This window comes from Aspergillus karnatakaensis, assembly GCF_047715665.1.
Source record: "Aspergillus karnatakaensis strain CBS 102800 unplaced genomic scaffold BJY04scaffold_35, whole genome shotgun sequence".
Classification (NCBI taxonomy): domain Eukaryota; kingdom Fungi; phylum Ascomycota; class Eurotiomycetes; order Eurotiales; family Aspergillaceae; genus Aspergillus; species Aspergillus karnatakaensis.
The window spans coordinates 88,143-115,824 of record NW_027395747.1 but is presented as its reverse complement, the minus strand read 5'-3'; the positions used below and the strand labels follow the sequence as shown (position 1 = coordinate 115,824).

The 27,682-nt window shown below is 52.5% G+C and overlaps 6 protein-coding genes and 2 non-coding genes across 8 annotated transcripts; 5 read left to right on the top strand and 3 right to left on the bottom strand.

The window, feature by feature from the left end:
* Window positions 1-1,640: 1,640 nt before the first annotated feature.
* BJY04DRAFT_208458 (type I 3-dehydroquinase-domain-containing protein) lies at window positions 1,641-6,695 on the top strand (the record flags this gene model as incomplete). The annotated part of the gene is made up of 7 exons (XM_073713993.1): window positions 1,641-3,686; window positions 3,885-4,166; window positions 4,274-4,298; window positions 4,353-4,740; window positions 4,805-4,968; window positions 5,042-6,044; window positions 6,374-6,695. The coding sequence occupies 7 exons, from the start codon at window positions 1,641-1,643 to the stop codon at window positions 6,693-6,695; spliced, it is 4,230 nt and encodes a 1,409-aa protein (XP_073569552.1).
* A 437-nt stretch (window positions 6,696-7,132) lies between these two features.
* BJY04DRAFT_t100 lies at window positions 7,133-7,212 on the bottom strand. Its single transcript has one exon. It is a non-coding gene; the product is annotated as a tRNA-Glu (tRNA).
* Window positions 7,213-9,725: 2,513 nt separating this feature from the next.
* BJY04DRAFT_t99 lies at window positions 9,726-9,797 on the bottom strand. Its single transcript has one exon. It is a non-coding gene; the product is annotated as a tRNA-Arg (tRNA).
* Window positions 9,798-10,983: 1,186 nt separating this feature from the next.
* BJY04DRAFT_192810 (uncharacterized protein) lies at window positions 10,984-11,535 on the top strand. The gene is made up of 2 exons (XM_073711829.1): window positions 10,984-11,234; window positions 11,296-11,535. Exons 1-2 carry the CDS (start codon window positions 11,080-11,082, stop codon window positions 11,432-11,434), a joined length of 294 nt encoding a protein of 97 aa, XP_073569551.1. The 5' UTR covers window positions 10,984-11,079; the 3' UTR covers window positions 11,435-11,535.
* An 856-nt stretch (window positions 11,536-12,391) lies between these two features.
* On the top strand, window positions 12,392-13,055 carry BJY04DRAFT_219823 (uncharacterized protein; the record flags this gene model as incomplete). Its single annotated transcript, XM_073716700.1, has 2 exons — window positions 12,392-12,613; window positions 12,723-13,055. 2 exons carry the CDS (start codon window positions 12,392-12,394, stop codon window positions 13,053-13,055), a joined length of 555 nt encoding a protein of 184 aa, XP_073569550.1.
* A 345-nt stretch (window positions 13,056-13,400) lies between these two features.
* BJY04DRAFT_192809 (uncharacterized protein) lies at window positions 13,401-15,186 on the bottom strand. Its single transcript, XM_073711828.1, has 2 exons — window positions 14,808-15,186; window positions 13,401-14,757 (listed from the first exon to the last, which is right to left on the bottom strand). Exons 1-2 carry the CDS (start codon window positions 14,839-14,841, stop codon window positions 13,565-13,567), a joined length of 1,227 nt encoding a protein of 408 aa, XP_073569549.1. The 5' UTR covers window positions 14,842-15,186; the 3' UTR covers window positions 13,401-13,564.
* A 396-nt stretch (window positions 15,187-15,582) lies between these two features.
* BJY04DRAFT_192808 (putative DNA mismatch repair protein (Mlh3)) lies at window positions 15,583-18,554 on the top strand. Its single transcript, XM_073711827.1, has 2 exons — window positions 15,583-15,990; window positions 16,035-18,554. The coding sequence occupies exons 1-2, from the start codon at window positions 15,750-15,752 to the stop codon at window positions 18,452-18,454; spliced, it is 2,661 nt and encodes an 886-aa protein (XP_073569548.1). The 5' UTR covers window positions 15,583-15,749; the 3' UTR covers window positions 18,455-18,554.
* Window positions 18,555-23,745: 5,191 nt separating this feature from the next.
* Window positions 23,746-27,489, top strand: BJY04DRAFT_219819 (uncharacterized protein; the record flags this gene model as incomplete). Its single annotated transcript, XM_073716699.1, has 5 exons — window positions 23,746-23,845; window positions 23,900-23,937; window positions 24,654-24,935; window positions 25,644-25,736; window positions 27,130-27,489. The coding sequence occupies 5 exons, from the start codon at window positions 23,746-23,748 to the stop codon at window positions 27,487-27,489; spliced, it is 873 nt and encodes a 290-aa protein (XP_073569547.1).
* Between the last annotated feature and the right edge of the window lie 193 nt (window positions 27,490-27,682).

Below are 27,682 nucleotides of genomic sequence, written 5' to 3'. Positions count from 1 at the left end.
TGACGTCTTTCGAACCAATTGCGGGTCGGCCGCTCCGCGCGGGCTGTGTTACAGAGGGCCTACGTGGGCCCGGTGAGTGGTGCTCAGTCGGTGCTGAAACACTCGCTGCCCTGTTTCTGCCTACCGCGGCATGCACTGCGTGCAGAGTACAGCCATCTGACGTCAAATACCACCTTAAAAGTTCTTAGACACGCGGGCTGGACACCTTTGTTTCTTTTCACTCGTTCTCTGGACAGCCGAGTGATTCTGCAGCTGCGCAGCTGAACGCCGAGACGCAGCTTGATTTCCCTGATCGACAGGCTTGTGATCTCGTGAGCCTTTGGCATTGCCTGTTGGAGGTTCATACATACAGTTCGAGTACTTGTACAGTTATTGGCACATACATGCATCATAGACATACTAATGGCGATACTGGATCTGGGTGTGTTGCAGGATAGGCTGTGTTTTGTTGTTGGATCTACTGTTTTTTGTCTCTTCTATACCCTTGATACATCTCTCGTTCCTGTACTGAGACATCAATCTCAAGCTCGTTTCTGACTCTTGGACGTTGGCGAAGTAGTGACCTTGTTTATCGGCTCAGCCACTAGGCGTTCTCGGCCTGGCAGTAAGCATACTCTGATAGACCCTGAGGGCCGATCCTGCGGCGGACAATTAGAGGAGGAGAGCACGGTGGTAGGTGGATATGGAGAAGTTTTTCCTCGTATCAACGGAGTATCTCTATCTGTTACCTAAGCGGATTGAGGAGGGTTGATGGTGCTGGATTCTCGTTTCTATACGAAAATGGCGGCGACAGTGAGCCAACCTTATTGCCGCTCTTCAGCCCATTTCTTCTTCTGTTGAAGATCTCGCCGTCAACTTTCTGCTCCTTCAACACATTATCCATTCTCCCTTTTACCCAGTTTACCCAGAGTTTACCCTCTTCTCTACAATAACACGATCACCTATACCCCCCTGTGAGGTAGGGATGTGATTGGCGGAAGAATTGCTGCCGCAGCAGAGGCCGGGGAAATTTAGCCGTCGGGAGGCACGAAATCTCCCTTCCATTTGGCCCAGGGGCTGCCACTCTCTCCTCTCAGATCCATCGATCTCCATCCAGAACGCTCCCCAGCTTCAGAAGCAATTACTAGACCGGCTCGCGGGGAGCAAGAAATGCCCCTCTCCGTGCCCCGTCCGTGGTGCTGGTGTCTGCTTACCAGTCGTTGCTCGGACTAATCCCGGTCGGTCTCGCTCACTTCTCCATCCATCCATCCAGCCATCCAGTCCTTTTCTGGACATTATTATTCAGTCAAAGTGCCTGCCTGTTCCTATAAGGAATAGAGTCCGGCAATTACCAGCCTGTTGTTGGTGCTACCCTTCTCCCTGTTCCGTCCCCGACCGCGGTTTTACCCAGAGCCCGCCGTTTCCTCCTCCCCGTCTCTCTCTTCCTCTCCTATATTTCATGAGTTGATACCTCACTGCAGCCTGTCGTTGACTGGTACTGATTGATCTCGTGGCTGAGCAGGAAGTCGGTTTCCGCCGATCATCGATGCGACTCCACGCATCCTCTCCAAATTATCCGTCCTCTTAGATCGCTGCATACCTGGCTTATCTACTGGGACCATTCTACCTCGAATTCTGCGACACCAAGCATGCCTTGAAAGATGATGCAAACCGCCCTTCATCAACCAGTGGCTACGACCCTGAGAGCCGACTCCCCTGTTCCTCCCACGACATCCCTCAAAGCGACACCCGCTGTAACCGTCCTTCCTTTACCTCCGTCGATTCCACAGGAACCCACTCGCACAGTCGTTACGGTATACGGACCGGGGCAGGATACAATCGTTCAGGTAGTAGCAGATATTCTGGGAAAGCCATGGACTACGGAAACGTCATTGTCAGCGTTAGGGCGGGGAAGTAACGCGGTCGTTGTTGGAATCCAGGCGACGGATCTAGCCGGAAGTCTAGAAGGATGCGACAAGTCGGCCTGCATGCTGGTCAACCTTCACTGTGTGGATGATGGCTCGTTCCCGGAAGAAGCACTTACGGAGGTTTGCGACCACGAGTTTTTGTATTCATTACGCACGCCGTTCCTTCGTCGAGACCTCACCCGATTTCTGTCGTTGATCTTGGGGCAAACGCGCCCTCATGAAGATCTGAAGACGAAGAACCGCACCAACTTCATCTCTACGACCTTTCCGGACGTCCATGCGGCGCTGCCGAATTTGGATATTCTGTCGGTGGGCTCTGATGCTGTTGAACTCCGCGTGGATCTCTTGGTGGATCCCGTACCCCAGGACCCTCCGAGCCCGGTGCCGAGCTTGCGATACGTCGGACAGCAGTTGATGCTGCTGCGACAACACACGGAGATGCCGATTATATTCACAACTCGATGCACCAAAGAGGGGGGCAAGTTTCCTATGGAGGATCCGAGTTTGTTCTATCGATATCTGCGACGGGCGATCCAATGGGGTGTGGAGTATATTGATGTGGAGTTGTGGCTGCCGGAAGAGATCCGACGCAAACTGACAGAGGTCAGCGGCAATAGCGTGATCATGTCGGCCTTTCACGACTATTCAGGAGAGTGGAAGTGGACATCACAGGAGGCGCCGCGCATTTTCGCCGAGAGCGCCAAGTACGCGGACATTGTCAAGATGATTGCCATGGTCGATAGCGTCGAAGCCAATTACGAGCTGGAGTACTTTCGCTCGACGATCAAGCAGACACACGGAACGTATCCCCTGTTGTCAGCAGTCAACATGGGACAACTTGGGCAACTATCGCGTGCGCTGAATACTGTATTTTCGCCTATTACACACCCGTTGTTGCCGATGATCGCAGCTCCCGGCCAGCTTACTGCCGCGGAGATCAACGAGGCACTCCATATTATGGGCCAACTACCGAAGCGAGATCTCTACGCGATCGGCTCCTTCCGAGCGACACCGCAGTCGATGTTTATGGAAAAGTGCTTCAACGAGCTGAGTCTCCCGCACACCCTGACCTCGATTGACCGTGGTCCGGCGGGGGCGCTGGAGCGGGTGGTCATGCAGCCAAGCTTCGGGGGCGCGGCGCTGCATCCACCTGTTAGCGTGAGCACGTCTCGCCTCCCGGCTGTAAGCGACGCAGCGCGAGCAATCGGACTTGTAGACACCATCGTGGTAACCGGGCCAGGGTCGCTGGTCGGTGAGAACGCCACGTGGAAAGGAATTCGTGCGACGCTGACTCGGGATTACGTCCCGTCGGCATACCGCGGCCGCGCAGCCATCATCCTCGCGGGATCAGAGAGCGAGGCATCCGCGGGTATCTTTGCGCTACGGAGTCTCGGCGTAGGTGCAATCTACACGGTCGGATTCAGAGGTACCGGCCCATTAGCAGAAGGCCTGGAACCGTTTACATCGATTCAGTCGGTCAAGCTTGTAGAGCAGCCGTTTGTGATTGTTTCGGCGTTGCCGCCGGAAAAGTCACTGCTCGTGCAGCCGTTACTGCGGCACTATCGCAGTACTGGAAGGGCGTCCCCACCGTCAACGCGGGGAAAGGTATACCTTGATCTAACGCGGGGCGAGCGCACAGGTGACCCGGTGGGGGTGGCAGAGCGATCGGGGTGGACGGCGTACGGGATTGAGGATGTGAATGCGTGGGCGACGGTGGAAACGCTGCGGCTGCTGGTCGGGCAGAATGTGCCGTTTGATTTTGTACGGATGGCGTCTGGGGTGTCATATAGTATATAGTATGCATAGTATCGATAGTGATGAAGAATTGTGCGTGATGAAGAGATGACCTGCAGATCCGGACGGCAGTCCGTTCTTGGATGGGGAATATCCCGTAGCCAATTGCCAGCTAGCTGCCTTTACTTGCAACAGTAATTAACCGGTGAGTGGTGACCCTGGAGGAGAGTCGACTCAGTCTAGTCTATCCCCGCACTGGCTTCATCTCCGCGACTAATATACCTTGGGGTTAGCGCTGCAACGCTCGTCTTCTCGTTTGATGCTTTTCCGACTGGGGTCCGGGGCTCCACGTTCTTGTCTTCTTATAATCTCCCCTCGGACCTCTCCACTTGCTTCTCTTTCTTAATCTCTGTATACCGCATCGCCATGTCTCGCCCAACCGTCAGCATCGACAGGCTGACGCCGCGTCGAGCCACTGCCGAACCCCGCGAATCAATGAACTGCAAGTCCTGCAGGAAACGCAAGGTACTGCTGCTTTCTCTCTCGTGCTTTTCCGATGCAGATCCGAGAGCTGACACCCCGACTCCCAGATCAAATGCAACCGCCTCCGCCCCAGCTGCGAGGCCTGCAAGGTCTTCCAATGCCCATGCATTTATGGTATTCTCGTCTCCCATTTCAATCACGAAAGAAGTCAATAATGACGAATAAAAGACGCCATCCCCAAAAAACGCGGTCCGAAAACCGACGTGCTCGAAGCGCTCCTCAAACGAGTCGACGGACTCGAAAAACGCCTCCGCGACGACAACGACCAGCCCCTTTCGCCCTCTTCGCCTGTAAAACCAGATCTCCCGCATCCTCACCTTCCACACCCTTCACACGCCTCCCATGCAACGACTGCTTTTCCTCTAGCGCCGCCGCCGGCTGTGCCTCATGCGCATCCCCAGCCCGGTCGCATGCCGGATGCGATGCTCGATGCTTATTTCGCGAGGTTGCACGGCAAGCCGTTTTTTATTCTTGATGAGGCCGTTACGAGGAGAGGGCATGCGGGTGGGCAGTTGCCGGTTTATTTGTCTATGGCGATTTATGCGTTGACTTTGAGGTACTGCTCTTCGCTGGATGTCAAAATGGAAGCAGAGGAGAGAGCTGACTGAGTTTGATTACAGATATACGACTGTGAATCCCCCGCCAGGGAGTCTGGAGTATGCTCGCCAGGCCCGGCGGATGGTCGATACTGATCAGCCGTCGATTGAGAATCTGCAGACGCTGCTGCTGCTGTCGCAGACGTTTTATGCGTATGGATGTGGAAAGAAAGCGTATATGACACTAGGTACGCTTTCTGATCCACAAGGTGAAGCAAGCTAACCGTGCAGGAAATGCGGTCTCGATGGTTCTCGCACTAGATCTCTATCGCGAAGTCCCTGGATCCCACCCGTCGCTTCCCCCAGAGCGCGAGATGCGCCGTCGCCTGTTCTGGGCTGTCTACGTGATGGATCGGTTTCTAACCTGCGGATCGAAACGACCGTGTCTCATCGCTGACCACTCGATCGTCGTCCGTTTACCTGCTTCGAACACCGTGGTATCTGACCCTGGGGAGCTTTTCAACCCCGTCGGCCCTAACATTCCGTACTCGTCCGACCGTCGCAAAACTGCTAGTTCCTGCTCTGCTCTGCTCGTTGATATATCCCGCATCCTCGGCGTCACGCATCGCTATCTTGCCGCTGGCGGAGTGAAAGGCGACTCACACTTTCCCTGGCACGCCCTCTCGAATCTAAGTAAGATCCGGCAGGAACTGGATCTTTGGGCTGCGGGGACACACGATCTTTTCGCTTCTATTGAGGCTCTCTTCGGCCATCCGGAAAGCACCCTCCTCCTTCTCTCAAAACTCATATACCATCTTGTTCATTGTCTACTGTACCGCCCGTTTCTACCGATTGACCTAGCTGAGCTCCGTGGCTCTGGCCAGCACCAGAGCTGGCAGATTGAAGCTACAACTCTCTGTTTTTCACATGCAAATGCCATCGCTGAACTTGTTGAGCTCGCACGACATGCACCACGGATAGAATGGCCGGATTTGGTCGCATACTGCCTGACTGTTGCAGGAACAGTGCACATTCATGGCGTGCATTACCACGGCCGCCGCGACGGGGAGGTCTTTGCGTCAAGTCCGGATTTCCTTGCGCGGGAAATGCACCAGCTTGCGTGGTTACGGCAGTCCTGGACGGGCGTGCAGCACCATCGGGATCTATTGACAACATTGTCGGCTTGCCATGCGGATCTGGTACGTACGTTAGCGGCTAGACCGGTACGGTTTGCGCCTGTCTTCCACCTCGAGGACTTTCTCGATCGGTATCCAGGGGTTGCCGTTGATGGAAGCCATGTCAGGCTTGTTGATGGAGATGACCAGTACGCCCCTCTTTTCTTCCCCTGGAAACGAACAATGCTAACAGTATAATCAACAGACTAGACCTTGACCCCCAACTCCTCTACAACCAAACACCCACCCTCCCCTCCCAGCACACCCAAAACGGCCTCTCCCACCTCTCCACCCACCACCCACAACCACCCCAATCCCACGCACACGCCCGCCACCCCTCAACCTCCTCCCTCCCCCCCTTCTCCCCACCCTCCACCTGGCCCGACCTCCCCACAGACCCAGACCTTCTCTCCCACCCCCACCCACACCACCAATCCCCCACCGCCGCAAACCAACCAACCTCCCTCTTCTCCCCTAGCCTCGGCAACGCCCAGTACCAGCCACAATCAACCCTGTCTTCCCAACTCGCCTCGCAAATCCAATATGCCACCTTCCCCTTCGACGCCACCCCCGTCCCCGTCGGCGTCGGCTCAAGCCCAGACTCGCAGTCTCAACCGTCTACCTCGGGTCTCGCAACAAGCGGGAGTGCCGCTGCCGCAGGGAATGAGGAGAAAGATCCTTTCCTCAGTCTGCTGGAACAGATCGCGGAGAATGAGCATAACCCAGGTGGGCCGAGCGAGTTGGATTTCTTTCTGGAGGGGTTGGATGCGGAGGCGGGGGTTGGTGAGAAGGGGTCATAAATCATAATCGGGATTGAATTGAGTCAGGCTTGGGTGGCGAGGAAGTGGATGTACATACACGACGCTGGAAGAGCTATAATCAAAATAATAATACCCAGACGCTTGAATCGTTTATTTTGATCCTAGTATGTCCTCAGCATGGAATACGCGCCCCCCTCTTCTGCCTCTCCTCTCGACTCCAGTACCATAACCCAGCCTGAACTAGGCTATGGCATTCGCATCCAGACCCCAATCGACCAGTCCAATCCAGAAAGAAGCCTTGCCTACTCGGTAATAATCAATATGTTGCAGTGGGCTATAAGTATAATGGGCTACTCCATAATCAAGACCCACCCAGCCCTCGTTCCATCAAGTTTCAACTTATCACCGACCCGCCCAATAAACTCGATACCCACACCCACCCCAGTCCACAAAGACCAACAAAAAGCAAAAAGATATTCCGATACAGGGAATCGAACCCTGAGCCGGTGCGTTCTACTATGAGAGGCACCAATGTTAACCATTACACCATATCGGAGTGGTTGTTGAAAGCAAGGAGCTTTAAAGCATTATAATGCTAAACTATTATGCCAGAGCATATAATCGCACCTGTCCGGATTGCTCAGTAGGTATCTTCACTATTCGGAATACCATCTGCACTCCTTCGACTCTTCAAGTTTAGTCCCATCCCTTTTGGAGTGACGTGACGGCAATTCAGCATTCTGAATTCCCTCTCCTGGTAGCAAATCATCCTCACGGTGGATGAATAGGGGGTGGGGGTTAGTCAACTAGGGCTAGATCCTCGACGATGGCTATACCGATCTTGCGCTCCATGTATATTGTTCAATATTCAATTACAATCTTCGACGACACAGTATGCATAAACGAAACAGCATCTCCAACTCCGAAATACACATTCGAATCACCACACCAGTATGGAAAGGTAGATAGTACAGACTACAGACAGACACCTTACCTTACCTCTTCCACCCCGGCGCCGACCCAGACTCTTCAATCTCCTCCTTTGTAAACCTCTTGAATGTCAGAGACAGCGTGGCGGTGGTCGTATGCAGGAAGAAAATGCTTGACCGCGCACATACGTACCTATTTGTTAGCTTTTTCCGCGATGCAGACTAGACTCGTATCCCGGATTATTATACTCACAATGTGAGAACCCCCGCTACGCCAGTTGTGATTGCTTGGTTCTCGACCCGCCAGGTGCCATCGGTGTGATAGCCCGCGCGTTTGTCGAGGATGCTGCTGGGGCTGGGGCTGGTGCTGGGGCTGGTGCTGGTGCTGCTGGTAGTGGTCGTGATGGTTATAGTCCATGTTTCCGAGCCACCTGCATCTGCGTCTGCCTTTTCGTGGTAGTGACTCCGGTGGAGAAACATCAGAACTGGCGCAGCAATCCACACACCGAGCCAGATCGCGTGTGCGAGTAGGTAGATCGTCTGCGGGCGTGCGGTAGGCGGGGATGTTGATGCTGGGCGGACTTTCCAGGCGATGATGAGGTAGACGAGGTAGACAACGCCCTGGATTGTGAACATTTGATCTTAATATAGGCCTTGAATAGCACGGCAAAAGCAGGGACATAACAAGACAGGAAGCTCACATACCGCCGAAAGGTTGAAACAAGACGCTTTATACAGCGGCGTGTTTGCTGGGATTCCGGCCACGATACGGGCGGCGAAGAAAGAGACGGCTACGGCGAAGAAGCAGGCGACACCTTGCATGATTCTCTGCACGTAGTAGCCCTCGTCGATCATGTTGGTGAATTCCTTGCGTGGTTGCGGGTCTTGGGATGGTGCTTCGTATGATGGCGGGGGGTCATCTTCGGGGCTTACGGTCGTGGAAGCTGACGGAGGGGTAGGAGCCATCTTAAGAAGCTTGATGCCTTGTGTAGATGCACTGTTTGATATCTGGAGAAGAGATGGGAGGCATCATATATGTCCTGTCCTTCGTGGCAAGGTAGTTAGGGATCATTCACACAGCCCCAACCGCGCAGAACGTTGCCGATTAAAGCAAGGTGTCGGTGGTTGCCCCGCGAAGATCTCGAACATCTCAGAGAGGGATTGGTTCGGTGTATTGAGTAGCTGCACATCCCAACGCCCGAGCAGTCACTGGGGCCTATCAGGGATCTACGTTGCCGGGGCGGCCAGGCAGACGTTGGAATGAATTCTAAGCCTCATCAATATGGGTGAATCAAGGTATCTAGTCTACATAGTAGCTTCAGGTGGACTAGCATTGCTCGATTTGAACTGTTGGAAGATGAATTTGTGCTTGATTGTCGTAAGATGCATTGGCGCTGATAATTCCAGCCGTAGTGGCAAGATTACCTTGTCTTGACGGTTAGGACAGCGAAAGCAGAACTGATTCCAATCACCCGTCAGGCTTCTAGTGGTACCTATCTAGTTAGCTAGTGGGCAGGCTGATGTTGTTGTCAAGGCAAAAAGCCTCCCATCCTAACGTTTATAGGACAGCATAACGAAAATAGCAGTTGACGCAGCACGTTGCGCCAGCCACAACAGAATATTGTCTGTCTGCATCCTTCCAAGGTAGGGCTCTGGTACTCTATTGCCCTTGATTTTCTACCAAACTGCCACCGGGGGAAGGATAGGTGCTGCTGTGCTGTCTTTACCGAGTACCCTGGCGCTTGTTTGAATTTACGATCTGGTACCGTCAAGGCTGCTATTCAGTAAGCCCCTTTGTTACTCTGTTTATTTTCAAAATTATGTTCGTTGACTCCCATGATGTTAGCAATATATAGTCAGGTTCGATTAGATCTTTCTATACACATGAACTACCCCACGTCTTTTGCCTCTAGGGTTGTCGCGTTCAATCAAACCCAGCACAATAAAACTATTCAAGATCTACCGCCGCGCAGAAACGTAGATATTATCGTACTGCTAGCCAGTCTTACGCAGGCTGTGGTTGGTGATGCTAAGTGTCTGCCTCAGGCCTTAGTATCTGTAGGTATGGATCCGTCTCCACCGTAAAAAATCTTCAACACACCCACCCAGCAAAAAGAAAGACTTCAGAAGAAGCGAACATTGACCTACGCAGGGATCGAACCTGCAATCTCTTGATTCGTAGTCAAGCGCCTTGCCATTGGGCCAGCAGGCCTGTTGTTGAAGGCTGTTTTTTATAAGGCACTATAGCCTATCGATTAACTAGTGGAGGCCTAATGCAGCACTTGACCACTTTCTACTACTTGTTTCTGGCATGCAAAGCACTCACGAGAAGAGATTTAGTAAGGTTGTGTTTCTGACAGCAAGCCTGGTGGCCGTTAACAGCGTCCCGACTTATACTATGCACTGCGGTTGTATCAAACAAACCTCTTCCAGTAAGATATTGAAAGTAACATAAATCTCATCTACACCAACAAAGGAAACTCAAAGAACGTCTGGGTACAAAACGCCGCAGATCCCCTGAGCGTCCAATCGACCTTTGTCTTGATCTGCTTCAGCTTTGACAATACCTGCAGCTTTCAACTCCTAACCGGCCAGCAACAAAGAGAGATATTGGTTGTTCTAGCGTCCAGATCCGATCATACCTCTTTATCCTATCCCAAACTCAAGGTCCGATCCTCTTTGAGAGGGTTGGGGCTTGGATCTGCCTTGCGGCTGACTATGTCTCAGATAATCCAGCCGATTCCTTTGACTCCGAGCCTGCGGACGTGATATCGGTGATGAGAGAACGCAGTTAATAGAGTCAACAAAGATGATGAGCTACGGCTTTAATAATTCCTGCTAAGCGGCTACCCAGGTAACAAAGCCCTAACTCATCCTCTCCCATCAAACACCCAAAACATGCGTAGAACACAAAGCACGACTATGCAGACCTATCCGAAATTAGATTTTCTTGTCTTTGGAGTTTTTCTGAACTCCGAAACATGCCAATTATAAGACATCCAACATTCCCAGCGAACATCTCCTTCCCCCCTCTCCATCCATCATCCCACAAGCAAGATGGATACCTCTACCACCAACCCAAGCGGCAGCCCGACAGCGGCAGAGATGGACCGGAGACGCGAAAACATCGAAATAGAAGCCCACTGCTGGCGCTGCCAGCGCTTCTACCAGTTCGTCGTATGTTTCTTCGCCACAATCATGTGGTGTCTCGCAGCTTGGGTCCTGGGTACAAGCAGACGGTGGTCGCCGAGGTATTTCGCCGGGATTTCCAATCTTGTTGCTGTACATCTTCCTATTTCCCTTTCCGGTCCATACCCTAATTGACTCTCTTCTGTTTGTGTGATATATAGGGCCTATGCTACTCTTCCATCGTCTTTTTACTTTTCTCCGGCGACAGCGACCTATTCTGCGGCTCGCCCCTTCGGCGCCCGTCGATCAGATACCTCCTTGTGCATCTCTCCTGGGTTTTTCTCTGGGCTGCCCAGGGACCGAGCATGCTTCTCTCCCGATATCGAAATGACGATGAGGACAAGAATGGCCTGGAGAAGCGCAAGGGCGGACGTGGTGGTGGTGGTAAAGGTGGCAAGGGGATGAAGAGTGATCCAGAGGACATTGCCACGGCTTGTGCGGCTTTTGCGTTGATTTGTTTGTGAGTTGCTTTTCTTTTTTATATTTCCCTTTGGATGGTGAAGGACTAATATGGCGTTTAGCTTTTTCTACCTCTGCTCGACGGTCTACATGTGCAGATTGGTCTATGGGCGGTTGGTTAGGAGTAGGGCTGATAGGAAGGAGATGCAGCAGGCTGGGGATGCTTCCAGGGTTACTGCCGCTGGTGAGGATGTGTGCTGAGTCTGTGGGCGATGGGATACATTTGTCTGGTTCTGCTTACTCTCTTTTCTCTCTCTTCTGTACTGACCACACTCATTTGATCTTTCCTATGTTGAGAAGAAATACGAATTGAGATTGCTCATCTTCGTGGCCTCTTACTGTGCGTAATCTTTTAGATTTCAAATAAATGTATCTTGGGACCATGTTTATTCATATAAGCCAACTATAGCGCATGGGAGTTCTAGCATTAGGGCTCTGAGAGTGAGAAATAGCCGGGATAGCCAATGGCCTTACGACTTTGCACTAAGTAGTACTTCAGTAGGGCGTCCAGTCCAGAAACACCCCTAAGCAGATAATCAGATGTGCTCTTTTACACTGATTTCTCCAGAAATATAGAACCGCTTGCCTTTCGGCCAGCTCAAGCTGCCGATACTAACAACCCCAACCCTCTTCTCACCAGCACCATTAGCAGGAGCCCCCTCCCAATCCAACCGTTCACCTGGCACATGAACAAGTTTCGCAGTGATCTGCCTGGCGAGGCTGTTCTCGCTCCTTCATCTCGTTCTCCAGTGACCGAGTCTGATCGCCCGTGAGCCTCCATGAACCACAGCGGCTCGTATTCGGCGGAGACTAGGGCAAGCTCCAAGAGCGCTTAAGCCTCAACAGGCCACAACACGAGCGCTAACCACTTCAACACGAGCAAAATTCTTTTTAAAGATCTGATGCAGACACCAGCAATCTTGGCAAGACGAGAGGGATTCGAAAAAATCCCGACGTAGGCAGCGCCATGGCTTGGAAAATAGAGAAGGATGCGCTTTGACCCCTTGCTCCTTGATTTCTATCATATATGAGGCTCTGCAACGCCCATGATGTCCAAAGTGCACATGAATCCATCTGCTATTCTATTCTACTCTCCTACTCCTTGTCTTCCTGATCGCGCAGCGTAACCGCTCTATACTTTATAACCACTGCACCACCATGGCTCCCGAAAAACCAACCTACACCCCACCCACCCCCTACACGCGCCCGAAAAAACGCAGATCCAACGCCGAGATCCAAGGAACCTGGGACGCGCAGCTGGGGCTCCAATCCCTAACGGCCTTTTTTGCAATCATCGTGTTCTCGCTCGCTGCTGCTGTGGTCGCGAAGACGCCGAAGCAAGCGGGGTTGTATATCCCTGCCTGTGTGGTTTTGGGGGTTGTGCGTATTTCTATTTCTTCTTTGTCTCCTAGATTGATAAGTAGTAAGGTTGGACTGGACTGGACTTACCAGACTAATTCTCTCTCCCTCTTGTTTATTGTTTATCTAGGGCGTCTCCTTTGTCGTGTATATGATCGCGAATGCAACCCTCTTCAAACCCCGCCTGGATTCGAATGAAGACCGCCCGTCGCTGCTCTATCTCTTGCTGCAGGTATTCTGGTTTTGTGCGTGGGGCGCCACGGGACCGTTGATGTTTATCTATCGTGATGAAACCAAAATCGAGAGGACGAATGTTAGGGAGAGTATCTACTCCTCTACCTCTCCATCTCTCTCTGTGGTTGAGATTGAGAAGCGCCGCGTTGGCATCCCCGTTGTGGTTGTTGTGGGCGATGTGCAGAAGATGGCGACCGCTTGTGGGGCGTTTGGAGTGATTTGCTTGTGAGTTTTTGGTTTCTTTTTCTGGGTTAGGAGGGTGAGGGTTGGGCTGACGGGGTAGCTTTTTCTTTGCGGTTTCGACGGTGATTGTGGGGAGGATGGCGCTGAGGAGGTAGGTGGTAGCAGTAGCACCGGTTTCTGCAGGATGGCTAGGACCGGTGGGTACCTAAGGGTGAAGATGTCGGACTACTCAGTTAGGTAGGCTTTGGTCGGTCCGTGACATCGAGCACCAAGTTGTTGTACATACGTGGGTGGAGTCTCAGGCTGAAGGCTGCGATTTGAGGTCTGATGTTTAATGAGAAATGAATGTCAAGACGCCCCGACCGGTTCTGTGAGCGCGACGAGCAAGATGGCCTTGAGCAATGTTCCATAGAATTTGATATTCATATCCGAAAGAAATCTACACATACAAAAGACATTAGTTCATAAGTTGAGCCGTCCGGCTGACCATAACGCCGTAAACCATCCTGTCCCATCTAATCCGCATTAGTCGTAAGAGAACGCCGAAGGTATTAGCTATTGCTGGTCCTGCAGTTTGTTATCCTCCATGGTATCTCTCTTCTCTTCATCGCTTTCGTCGCCCTCGCCGGTGATTTCTCCCCACCCGGAACTACGCCGGCTGATTCGTCCTTGGATAGGCTGTCCGATGCTTGCCGCGTTGCTGTCCTGGCGCGTGTGCGAGTGGACTCCGCTTCGGATGCTGGCGCCGTCACCGGTTGCCGGTTGCTTGTAGAAGCTTCCGCGGTCGCCGCCGGCTACACCAGAGGAAGAGTAGACGCTTGCGCGTTCTGCGCTCGCGAGCCCGACGAGGCTCGGCCGGCTGAGCACGCCTGGAGCGTTGAGCACGGATGTGTTTGACGCCTCTCCAACCCCGCTAAGAACACTCAACGGCAGGCTCTCGCGGCTGCCGCCAAAGACAGAGGACGGTGCTAAAGCGCGCACAGACGCATTCGTGTCTAATGAGTTTCGGCGCCGCCGCTTCGACGACGACGCAAGTGTGAGAATTGACGCGTTGTCGGTGAGGATGTTGTTGGCCGTCGCGACGCTGTAGGTGACCGACTGTCCGTGCGGGGCAAGATGTGGAGGGACCGCCGTGGCGGGGGACGGAGGAAACTGGTGCGAAAACTGCACCTGCTGCGGGCCAGATGTTGTTGAATTCCGATGATGTCCGTGATGTGTCGCATTTTGCGTATTATAGATATGAGTCGAAGGAGCCGCCGACTGCACAGTGGTCAACGTCGTTGTCAGCGACCGCACAGACGGCGCCGGAGACGAAAAGGTGCTTCCCTCGCCCCCGCCATTTGTACTAACTCCTCCCCCAGTTGTAGTCGCCATTGTCCCGGCTTTCGAGTATGCCGCCTCGGAGATCGCCGTTTCGCCATTTGTAGAGATCGTCGGAGCAGTCGATTTGGCGCTCGTCGCCGGCACCTGGTTTTCGTAACCCGAGTATGTAATGGACGGCTCGCTTCGTGAATGCGACCGGTCGTTGTCATCGCTGATATGAGAGGACGCGCGGTCGCTGCTAGCCTGAGGGGTAACCTGGGCGTGCCCGGACAGGGGGTAGGGGTTGTTCTTGATGCCTCGGCTCTTCGTCTTCGGGGAGCCGTGACGTTTGTTCGACCAGCGAATCGTAGTAGAGTTATTCGAGCTTTTCAGGCTTGCGAGTCGCTTCATCCAGCTGGCGAAAGGGCGTCGGTGGCCGTTGCGATCTAGGTAAACACAGTAAGCGCCAGCCGTGAATGAGAGATGGGGGGCGTACCATGCGCCCGCGCAGGGCCGTCAGTTGTGGCCATTCTGGCCTGCTGCAGAGAGTTTACAGCACCGGGAGGTTTTGAGTTTACACCACAAAGGTACCGTGCGGTGTATGTGTTCGAGGCGATGCTGGATCGGTTCGGAGGTGGAGGTGGGTTGCGGAGAGACAGTGCGGTCGCTAGGTGAGATAGAGGTGGGATTGAGGTGAGTCTGCAGGTGAGAGATTCGTAGACAGCAGATTCAGGGGTATAATGAGAGTTGAAAGTAAGTCAGATATTGAGGAGAGTGGAGGGATCAGGCAGTGAGCCTCCTGTCTTTCTGTCTTTCGGGGAGGAACACGTGATCGCGATCCCGCCCTGCGGCCCAAAGAGTCGTTTCAATCTCCCCAACCTCATTCATGCACCAAGCATCAAGCGATTGGAGGTTGGGAGAAGAAAGACAGATACTCCGACGCGTGTCGTGTACTCTTTGAGCTTCAGAGCTGTGGGTTTGTCCTACCTCGGTCTTCGCTCATGAGCCACAGTTATTTGCCAGCGAACGTAAGCTCAAACACTTGGCTTCAGTACGAGTTCAGTCGTGGCATACGGGATGTAGTCTCGCATTAGGTAGAGGGTAAACATGAATAATCGTTACTCGTAGCTTGCTCTGAAGGTCATCAACCAGCTTCAGACAGTTCGTGATGTCCAGCCATAAACAACCCCAGCGGTATACAGTCACGTGACATGAACGACATCATCGCCTTCGTCTGCGGTTTCCTCAGTCTTCAACAATCTACCCTTTGGCTTCAAGATGGAAGCAGCAACTGCTGAATAACCCATAAATCTATTATTACCTACTCTCTTGGATTGCGCTCACTTTTGGATTCGCCTTCGCAACTAAAGTCGAGGCGGCGGTTACCACGATGAGGCGGGAATAAATATGTTTTGGAGCATCCAATCGACCACGAACCATGAATATACCCCAAATACAGCCACTCCCCTCTGAAGTCGCTCGAAAAATCAAGTCATCTACATCTGTTATCCATCTCAATGGCGTCATCGTGGATTTGGTCAAGAACGCCCTCGACGCTAATGCTCGCAGCGTCTCGGTGACTGTAGACTACCGCAGGGGCGGCTGCGTGGTTGAAGATAATGGCGATGGGATTACTCCAGCTGAATTCGCGCCTGAAGGAGGACTAGGGAAAGTCTATCGTAAGTACTCACTGGATTATGCCGACTTCTGCTAACGCCGCCAGATACTTCAAAGTTCCGTCTGGAGTCGGCATATGGCCGGAAAGGCTGTTTTCTCGCCTCGCTTTCATCCCTTGCCCTGCTGACGATAACTTCTCATCACGCGCAGCACGCAAGCACAAACTCCGTGATCTTCCACCACTCAAGTCCTGTTGCGAGGCTGACTCCAGCTCCGCGGCACCACGGGCTGAAGTGCAGTGATCATGGGACTCGAGTCACTGTCAACGATCTTTTCGGGAACATGCCGGTGCGGGTGAAAAACCGCGCACTGACGCTGCAGAAGCCAGAGGAGCTGGAACGGCAATGGGACGATTTGAAGCAATCTTTGATCTCGCTCGTGGTGTCTAATGGTAGCCTGTCGAAACTAGTCCTGTCGGACGTTGATGACAGAAAATTGACTATTCGCCCTCATCAGAGTCCTCGAGCTGACAACGAGCTGGACCTCGCACGATTGAGCTCGATTCTGTCCCAAGGAGGCCTGGTTGATACTCATAGCTCACGGCTATGGCACGCTGTGTCCGCAACGGTTCCGCATCTCACCATCCATGCTGCGCTGTCCCTTGTCCCGAGCCCATCAAAGAAGGTTCAGTTCATCTCGTTCGGAGCAGACCCCGTATTTCAGCAGAGTCAGACAAACATACTCTTCAGCGAGGTCAATCGTTTGTTTTTGTTATCAGATTTTGGGACGAGCGAAAACGCGTCGCCGTTTCCCACCGAATTAAAATGGCCCCGTGCAAAGCCAATGCCTAAGGCTGTGAACAAGTGGCCTATGTTCTACATCCGTATTAATTCGCGCAGCGCCGCATTGAGCCCCAATGACCAAGACCTACCCGAGTCGGATAGGACTGTTCAACGCATTTTGGATATACTCACACTCATGATTAATGAGTATCTCAAAGAGCACAAGATGCGTCCACGAGGAGGGAAGCGGCAGCGGGAGAGTTCCACTGTGGAGTCTGACATAGATCTGACTAGCAAACTAGATTCGCGGGGCTTGCAAACAACTTCCTCTGAATTCTCCAGAAAGAAAATCAAGCTGCCGTCATTTGCTCGGCCGAGCGCAAGTGGCCATTTTGGGAGCTGGTCCCGCGTCAAGACCGCGAACAGCCGATGCAGTGGCCCACCAAAGGCGAAAAGCGCGCCACCAAAGGAATCAGTGGCACCACCGGTTGAGTTGGAGATTTCTGAGACGCATACTGCCGGAGCACAACTGGATGAAGGTATTGGCGGCGGGGATGGGCCCTCCACTCCAGCGAAGGATTCCCGACAGGAATCCGAAATTCAGCAAGGACCAGCAGATGTAGTCATCCCATGGACGGATCCGTACACTGGAATCAGGCACAGTATCAACGCACGGACAGGCCAATCCCTCAATGCTTACCCATCTGCCGCCGCGGCCATTGCAAATAGGCTAAGGTCAAAGGGGTCCACAGCCACTACGCGCCGATTGGATAGCCGAAAGCGAGCATCTGGGGAAGGGCCACATAGCATGTGGTTGGAGGGGGTCTTGGATAACTGGAGAAACCCCGTTTTTGGGCGATCTGAACGGCCGCTGAGTGCCCTTGATACGGATCCGGAGTATGACACGACAGACGAAAACTTCCACAAGACCTGCGGGCTGGATAATTTTGGAGTATCAAAGTACCGCGGCAAGCTAAGGAAACGAGATCTGGCGACTGCAAAGGTAATTGGACAAGTGGACAGAAAGTTCATTTTGGTAGAAATAGCTAATCTACAGCCTACCCTGGCCCTCATCGACCAGCATGCGGCAGATGAACGGTGTCGTGTGGAGAGTCTGTCTGAGCAGCTGTTTGACAGCGATTGGAATATACAAACAATACAGGTGGATACAGTGGTCTTTAATGTTGCGGCTTCTGAGTTTTCTCTCCTCAAGCGGCATGCGGCTTTCTTTCGGGCTTGGGGCATTGACTACGTGGTCGAGCTAAACCCACAAAGCAGCAAAGCTACAGTGTCGGTATCAAACCTTCCTCCTTTGATAGCAGAGCGCTGTCGAGTGGAGCCCGAGCTGCTTGTCAACATCATCCGCGCAGAGATCTGGAAGCGCACAGAAAGCGGGAGCACACGCCCGCAAACACCAACCTCTGAGAATAAAGGGCACGGAGAAGGCTGGGTTGGCAGACTTGCTGGCTGCCCCCAAGGTATCCTTGATCTGCTAAACTCCCGGGCCTGTCGGACAGCTATCATGTTCAATGACGGGTTGAGCATTGAGGAGTGCGAGAGCTTGGTGAGCCGTCTCGCCAACTGTGTCTTTCCATTTCAGTGTGCGCATGGCCGTCCCTCTATGGCGCCGCTGGTGGACATTTGCGGCAGCATGGACCATCGCTTGAGTGAATATGCAGTCTCAAGTGAGCAAGAAATCGGATTCACTGATGCATTCAAACGATGGCGCGGTAGCGTCAAGTAACCGCTTCCAGCTGCTGTTTTCTGTTTCCAGGCCTTTCGATGGCCATCATGCTATATATACCCCTTTAGATCTATACTGTACTTGATTTCCCAATTCACCCCTTCTGGCTGATTCCACCATCGTATTCAGTCGTTGCTCCAGGTAGCTGACTGCAGCATTCACTAGACGTATGGACTGCCACCATGCATCCCCGTTTCCTGCATCTGCAGGACCAGCACAGCGCAAACAGACAAGAAATTCCCTCATCGCTAGAAGATTCTGTCCTTTCAGTAGCATAGCAAGAGATATGCCTTCTGATGAAGATCCCTATATGTATCCCGATCCCCTAATGCTCTTCGCTTCCCCGAGAACCACAAGCCCTACCAAGTGCCATCCTACTGCCTCAGCCGACCATGTCTTCCATATTCACACCCCTTGCTCTGCATTCATTCGACCCGTCACTCTCTCCTCCATCTCGAAAGTAATTTGCCTTGCTATGACCCTCCTACGTGACTCCCGCATTCCCTCGCGCTGTTACCATCCGGTCTCCAACCATTCACTGCTGCCCCGGGGGACGTCTATATAAACCCCCAACTTTCCCGTCTCCAGTCCTGAAATTCTTTCCTCCTACATCTCCCGTCTTTCTTCCTCATTTTCTGGAATTGATCTTTTCTATCTCGTCTTTGATAGACTCGGGTCTACCTGTCTGCTCCACACTGTTGAGCTTCCATTCATCCTTCCGGCTCCACGATACACTTCAGGACTCCTAGGACTACAACTGATACTGACGTACTGGGCCTATCGCGTAAGGGTATGTGATGTTCAGTCTTCCTATCTTTCGTCTTCTCATCGGATGCAAACGCCTGCTTCGACGGACGACCACCGAACAAAAGACAACGAAACAAACACCCCCCAGAAGCCGGCTTCAGGTCCCACCTGCGTTTCTCCCGACGAACAAAAAAGCCAGTTCATCCTGCTTGCCTGTTGTGTTGTCCAGAAAGCCTAACGTAACTTGCTTCCCATTATTTCTCAATATGCATGGAACTCCGACTTCAGGTCTCTGCTCGATGAAACCACGGCCTTTTTGCGCGGCTCCGAATCCATACTTTCGACACAAAGCGAGCATTTCATCAAGCAGAGTTCGTGTTGCGGAGACCGACGCCATGTCAGACAGCTACAACCCTTCCGAGACGGGTGCCCAATCGCCCGCAGCCAGTACCGAACATGATATCAACAACTCGGCCAGAAGCTCCGACTATATCACCGCCAACGCCGCCTCGCCTGATTTTATCGACCTTACCGGCTCTGACGGCGAAGGGTCAGAGGGAAATAATCAGGGAAACAGTCAGCCTCTGCGTTCAGACAACTACTCCGGGAGCCGCGACTGTATCATGTCGGATGCCCTCGCCGAATGCTACATCAACACCCCATCTGAAGGCTCCGACCATGTCATCTTTGACCGCAGCGGATACCATGACGCGCTTACCAGCCTACTCAGCTATTACGGCATTCCGTCATAACCTATTGAGTCCCATATCATACAACTCTCCCTCGAGCAACTGACGGGCCTGGCGAGGCAGTTGCGGGCTAATAATATAATCAAGGACTCGCTGGCTCAACAACGCAAGATTCTGGATAGTCTCTTTCTCCGCGCTGGCCTCCTCCTTCAGCTGGTTGAATTCACCATGTTTAAGGCTAAGATGCAAAGCATTATTCAGCCCTATTATCTTACCCTCTACTTGGAGGTTGAAGAACTGTCCGCTATCCACCCTCACGAGATTCTTTTCCTCTAGTGCGCGGTTAAACAACTCACGCGTCTCGCCGAGGGTCACTGACCCAGGCCTGAGCAGCTATGGTGAGTTGCAGTCAAAGCTGTGGGCAAGAGGTAATCCAAGAAGTAGATATGAAGGGATATGACGACCCTGCTAAGGGGAGAATCGCACATAAACCACATCTCATCCTGACTTTGTCGACTCCAGCCGCATCCACGCCCGATCGAGGAGCCCACCTCTACTAAGTAGATAGCTCGTTTCATGGCTCTGAAGCTTCACGGCACATAGTTTTGATTGCATTCCCCGTGCACCCTCTGATCGTTCTCTCTGGGATCCATTGAGTTCCGATGGCTCGTCACCTCACCTGCGGACCTCGACTCGATCATACCCATGAGTGGACTCTAGAGCTTTCTTACCTTGCATTTTCCTGTACGAACTGCGTCTGTCATTGGAACCAGGCGTCGTGCGCCCATTACGACAAGAGCACCGCTTGGTTGGGGACCGCGGAGGCCGAAGCGTAAACTCCCTGCCTTCTGAGTCTTTTCCATCACTGATGGTGTGATAGAAAGGTTAAGAAAGTCGAAAATTTCACCCAGCTTTGCGTTACAAGCCAATAGCATCACCAATCGTATATCTGCATTATCTTCTCTTCCTTTCCCCGCGCCATCGGACCTGTCGCTACCGTGCATAAAGTCCACCACAATGGCGCGTTTCGGTGTCTTGTCAAGGCGTTTCTGAGACTTCCAAGGGCCAGCGGATTAGGTTCTTTCTATCTGCTCAAACCACCATACCCGTCTGGGCTCAGGGCCAAATGAATCGGGCGGAATGTTCCAAAACAGCTTCAGGACTCAGACCACATGGACCAGCACATGTTCCCTCCTGTGTGATTCTTGCCGATAAATAGTACTGTGGAGACCTTTGACTGCGCAACGAAAAATCTTGGAAAGAGAAGTGGACAGACTCACTGGGTTGTTGAACTTGGAAGGAGAGGGGAAGCTCACTGCCGAGAGACTGAACGAAGACTTACGGGCTGAGATAACCGAACTGAAGATGGAGAAAGTTGCCTGGTATGAGAAAGTTTCGGACAGTTCACAGGAAATGGAGGAGGCGGATGTGGAGGAGGATGATATAGGGACTGATGGCACTTTGGTGTCTTCCGAACATTTGACCGATGAGCCCTTTCCAAGCAGATCGATACGGGATATCGAATAGTACCATGTAATCTGTCAGTTGCTTGCTCCAGTCAACTCTGCGTTCTCGAGTCGGGCCGTTCTCGTTCTGCGTGTTGGGCAAAGATCAGCCGAGAATGCCCATTTGGAGTTTTACAAGGTATGCTTCTGTTTTCCGCTCGGGTGCGAGAGCGCGAGGCTAATCTGTTTCTTCAGAAAGGATTCTTCCCAGGTCGGTCCTACGGGGTTCTTTATTTGGAGTGGCGTATCTGGCTCCCGGCTTGGTGTGCTCCTCTGATGACAACACTTTGGTAAAGGGTTCATGGAGCTATGGCGTAGTGCATCTATGTTACATGTATTGGTTTAGCTACGAGTCTCCTTGACTCCGCTAGCTATCTCTGTCCATCCTGATCCGGACAGCTCCTTCTACAGCCAGGGCGCTGCTCATCTCCACTTATCCATCTAAGCCCGTCTTGCGCAAGAATGGCCAATCAGTCCCTGCTTCCTAGCATGTGAGACGTCTCGGGCTTTTCAGAGGACCAGTGGGATGGGAAACTGAATAATGCTCGCATACGGTGGAAGCCAAGTTCAAGAAAAGGCTCGCAGATGACGCCAGCCGTTACAAAGTCGACAGCGAGACCTCGGGCCTGCCTATTGGCATTGACAAGTGGGAGGGCAAGGTTAACGAGATTGAAACAAGGTGGAAGTCCACTGCTCGAGAACGCCTCCTAAAAGATGCAGGATGGTACACATCGGTTGCGACGCCGCCAAGGCGAAGACTGAGACCCCTGGCTTCGCAGGTCGGCTTAGAGCTCGAGCAGCCCAGGGTCCGAATTCTCTGGGTTGTTTTCGTCGCCAGGAGAGGAAAGGAAAGGCTCGACCAGTTGAGGAAGGACTTGGTTGCCCATTTGTGGGCATCGAGAGTAGAGACCTCAGCTATTGTCCGTGGAGCAATGGGTACACATAGGGCTGCTCACCATCGGAACGCTACTAAAAGCCGCGGTTACTACTACAACGATACTCGGCTCCATTCTTGCATCTACCAGAACAATCCTTGGTGCAAAACCGATGTATCAATGCCGATAGACTCAATGTGTCGTTGTCTAATTCCACCATCTGCGGTATCAGACCCACCGCGAACACGGCTATAGCCATATGGGAGGGGTGCCGGGCTGAGTATCATCTGGGACACGTTCCCAGGCGACATTTCCCCTGATCTGGTGATAAAAAGACTACAGAGCCTATTCTGGAAGAGCTGGGCTAGTTCAGGCTGGTGGATTTGCAGAGTCAGGGCTGAGAAGGCCAGAGCAGCAGAACAGGGCAGCAGAAAATCCTGAAACACAATATTAGGTCTGCTGTCACCTTCATGCCGGTGTCTTGATGGCTTGTCTGGATCAGAAGACAATGTGGTCAATGCTCCATATGGCATTGCCCAGCGGCGGAGCGGGCACTACCTAGTAGACTGCGACTGATGAGCGTGTCCGGATCTAGGGTGTTGTATATCGTCTATCGAAGACTACCGGCTTTGCAGACTGTGTCATACGCGTTGCAAACACGGTGGACGCAGAGGGGACGAATATGGACCGGATTGGGACAACTTTGTCAAGCGCAAAGAGGGCACCTCTTGGGAAAGATATTTTACTGCTGTGAACAAGGAACGAAATGAAAGTTCTCGCCAAAAGGCCATGGACCTTGTCATAGACAACTGGGGGGATGATAGAGAGAAGCTCAGCGAGATATCGGGCTCCTATGACTTTGATCGATGCTGCGCACGCCTTGCCAGAGCTGTGCCTGTTTTCAGAGATGCAATGGTACTCCTACTCAGAGCTATCACATGGAGACTGAACAACGTTGGGCGTGGCATTTCGAATGAACCAAGAGCAAGAGCAAGCGACGTTGATCGCGCAATTGATTACAGCAAAAACGAGACTGAGGTTCCTAGGAAGGGCCGGATTGGGCATACAATGATGGGAAAAAAGCATGGCCGGTCTGTCTTTATTAGTGCAGAGCCTGTCCCCGCTGGGACGACTCGTAAGTAGCCCTATCTTCCTCCTCAAAACTGTGCTCGGCTAACCCATGCCAAATCATTGATGACAGGGGCACAGGACAGAGACGTGACCAGAAAATGTTTAGTGGAAATTGACCAAGACTGCCAATCTGGACTTCAAAGCCATGCTCGATGCCATTCTCTGATCCGGCGCAAGAACACGAGGCTTCATAGATTTCTATTTCTAGGCCTGTCCTAGCGCTATACCTAGAGTGGCGTATGTGGCTTCTGCCTTTCTGTGCCCTTTTGATGACCATCTTGATGCAAACGTGTTGAAAAAAATTTCAAGGACCTACGGCATGCTGCGTGTCTCTTTTTGTCAAAATGTCATTGCGGTCCTCTTCGATTTCGTCAAATTTGTCGCCTAAGAAGAGAAATCCTCCGGTTGATGGAGGCTTTGATTGTCCATCCAGCGAGACAAGAGGTAAGTGTGAGGAGCAGCGATCGCTCTGACCGAGCGGCTTGTTAACCTATTGAGACAGTGATGGCTTCCGAAAAGCTGAATCGATGGCCCCAGTAGGACTGAAGCAATCCTCGGCCTCATTCCATCTCCCCCTCGCACCATACTCGACGTGATATCGAATCCCGTAGGCTCAAAGCGCCGATGGGTTCACACGCAGGCTAGCAGATATGAGCGTCGTCAGTGATGTCAGGGCATTGAATCATCGGCCGAGAAAGAGAGAAAAACAGACATAGCGTACTTTCCTACGTCGTGTCAAGCTAAGGGAGATCGTGGGGGATGTACCCAGGTATCCAGACATTTGAAGCCTGCTAACTACCAAACTCCACTGGACGAACTTAGGTAAACAACGCGCCTTGAAGCATGGATCAGAAGCTCGACTCCCACGGGTTATAAACTTGCTACACGAAATCGTAAACACGGGGTTTGGCTTTGATGAGAAACACCAAGCCCAATCGGCAGAACACAGATATTGTATCCAGCGTAACAGGAACGATCGAACCTGTCAGTGAGGTCGTCAAGCGAGCTTGACGACACAGCCTCCAGCGCAGCACGTCGTATAGCGCAATCTTCAGGCTCAGGCCTGCTGAAGAAAGGAACCAAAGGCAATCAACCAGGCACAAAGACTGCGATCTTGGTTGCAAGGGGTGATAAGCGTTCACCAATACGGACAGACTCTCCATAAACCAGTCATACAACGACACCGCTAAGTAAGCGAAAATGGTCAAAATATGCCGTGGCTATGGATGGCATATTTCTCTAACTGCACAAGCGATCCGTCCAGCTCAAGAACCTCCATAATGGATTCTTGGAATTCGCCGCAACCCTATGTATCTCCTCCAGACATCGCAGAGGAGGTGAGGTTCCGTTATGGACGCTGATCCAGGAACACATCATTGCTACCGCGAAAGAGTGCAAGTTGCGTGTCGATGAGACGTACGACCACGGGATGCTTCGGTTATTTTCGAACTATTTCGCTCGATACCCTCAGTCGCAGATGACGAAGACGCACCGATCGCCGTCGCCAGGAGAAGAGATCACAAGGGCTCCGAGTGTAAGCCAAAGAAGCCCCGCAGTGTGCCCTGCGGTCGAGTCTGTGGCAGGATGTATTTGCAGAATACAAACTCTCAGCACGGCCACATTCGCGAGTGCTCCTGGCGTGATCCGAACAGCGAGGGTGAACTTATCACATTCGCCATTCTCATTTTGGCCCCAAGAACATTGGGGGTACTGGATACGTAGGGGCTTACAGACTGTACAGTCCGTGTACTTGAGAAAACCTAACTCAGTCCGACGGACGTTCATGCTCTGCCAGTGTACACACGCGGGGATCGATGCCAATTGAGCTCAGCCTAGCACGCTTGAGACGCAATCATTGGCCAAGCTACTCCAGACGGACGGTGGACTTGACAATACCCAGCAGAAGATCGTGCCTGTACCCGCGGGATCTGCCAGGGATCCGGCAGCAGATCCAAGTGGGCATGAAGCTCGATGGCGAATTCACGCGGCCATCAGGTTGATGCTTGCGCAAATGCAACCCTCATTTCCCACAATGCGAGTTGTGGCCAGATCGAGGCATCATAACATACAAAGCATGACTTGTCGCTCGAGGATTTCGAAAACTTTTTGGCCTGCCTTTATTCACTCGATCGAGAGTACTGTGGTCGATGTACTTCGGCTCATAGTTCGGACTGCGCCCCCCACCCCGTAAGTAACCCAGCCCTTAGCTAGGCCGGGGCCTTGCTCGACTGACCTTTTGTAGCCCCCTTGCTGCGCCGATTACGAGACGCTCCTGGATTTACTGGCGGACGATTCCGCCATCGAGGCGCAGGCCACCTTCTCTCGTCGGGGCAAGGTAAGCCCTGCGCCTATGTCTTTGGTGGAAGAATCATAACCTATTTAATCTGGCCGTTATCTATGATCTATGCTCCGTGGAGCTCAACACCGTTGACTCAATCCAAGGAATGGAGTCCTTGATGATCATCCTAAATCTAACCGCGAAGCTGGTAGAAGCCCCTATTATTTCTCAACGAAAAACAGCTCCCCTTACATCCTCGACAATATTCTCAATCGCGTACAAGGTTTCCAGGGGACGAGGTCCACGGCTTGCTTCCCTCGATGAGAACACCACGAACGATGATACTTGCTCCAAAAATCGATTATTCTCTCGCCACAAGTTGGTCATCGATTGCTATTGCAAGTGTCATCGAGCCCTTCGATCTCATAGACCTCACACTCCGAGCGAAATGGCGCATGAGAGCTACCCAGCGCTGCAAAGACACGCGGCGAGGCAGAATGTAAGTCCACTATTCCCCGGCAGATCCGTTGTTGGCGAATGATCTCTACGGCTAACAATTGGACTCTCTGGTTTAGCCACATTGCGGAATAGTCGAGCCCCATTCACGTCCTGTCTACTTGACTACTTCGACCGTATCCTTGCGTTGGCGGAAGATTAATCGATCAGAATGACCGCTTGACCTTTGTGTGCGGGCATTCTAATGCCGTACAAGAGACAGGCGTCGGGTTAGATCCCACCAGGAAATCATTCCATGGAGACATTTCCCCTGATGATGTGGGGACAACTCACGAAATGCTTGACGGACTACTCGACGATGGTGGAACCATGACAACTGTGCTGAAAGCGCGGAGGCCGGATTAGATCAACCTTCTGGACCTTTTAGCATTGCGCTTCGTCCGGGAGCTTATCTCAGACTTGTCAGAAGGCCAGCAGTTCCGGCCTCGCCGATCCCTCCGCGTATTAGGGAGGAAACCCATACAGAAACTGCCTCGATGAGAAGTTCCAGCAGGCAAACTACGCCAACACTCCCCAACTAACCTGATAATACCGGTGCGCCCGACGATGCCGACGAGTTCTATGATACCGACGAGTCCGGTCTGTTCGTTTCAGAAGAAGAAAGGACCACTGCTGCAGGCGAACAAGCGTCCAACAAAGATTTCGAGTCAGGCATCAGTCCTCCCAGGACACCGTACGCAACTTCCGATCAGGGAGATCTTGAGAGAGGCGTCAGCACTGGAATTTCAACCAGTTCATCATCCCCTGTTCCGTCGCAGCAGAGACGACTGAAGCAGGACATCAGGTCTTCCATCACCTTGATACTGTCGACCGTACAGACACCTTAAGGGAGCTTTGCAGATAAGGGGCCCGGTGCTATTGAGGTGATGTTCACCTTTGCGGTCCCACGTAGACGGGCACTATCAGAATGAAGGGACGGTGCTAGCAATAACAGTCTCATGCAAGCTTTACAGATGAGGACGTCAATGCGATTCATGCGCTATACAGAATTGCGGTTCTGCGCAAGCGCGCACTATTAAACAGTAGGAGCCGTCTTTGCAACGGGAGTGTCGTGCACAACGAGAGTGATCTCAGGAAGAGTGATCTGAACGAGACCGATCTAAAGGAGACTAATCTCAAGGATACCGATCCAAAGGAGACTGATCTTGAGGAGACTGCTGACCCCGAGGGTGCCGCATCTGTCGCCTCACACAATCTTGAGTTTGAAGACCGTCCCATGCACATTATCAACGAGGCTTACCTAGGCCGAAAGGGCCGCATTTGGCTATCACAGTGTACCCGGGTTGGGGGCTGACGCCAGGACCATCAAGAGCAGTGACCCCAGATTGGAGGGTATCTAGGAATCTCTCATGGTGCATTGTCAGGTTGATGAGGCACGCCATATGATGACATATAAGGTCAAGAGCCCACCGGGAGCGCCGACGACGGTTTTCCAACTATCCCATCAGACAATCCTGGTTTTGAAGACTGGCCGCTGTGCATTGTCA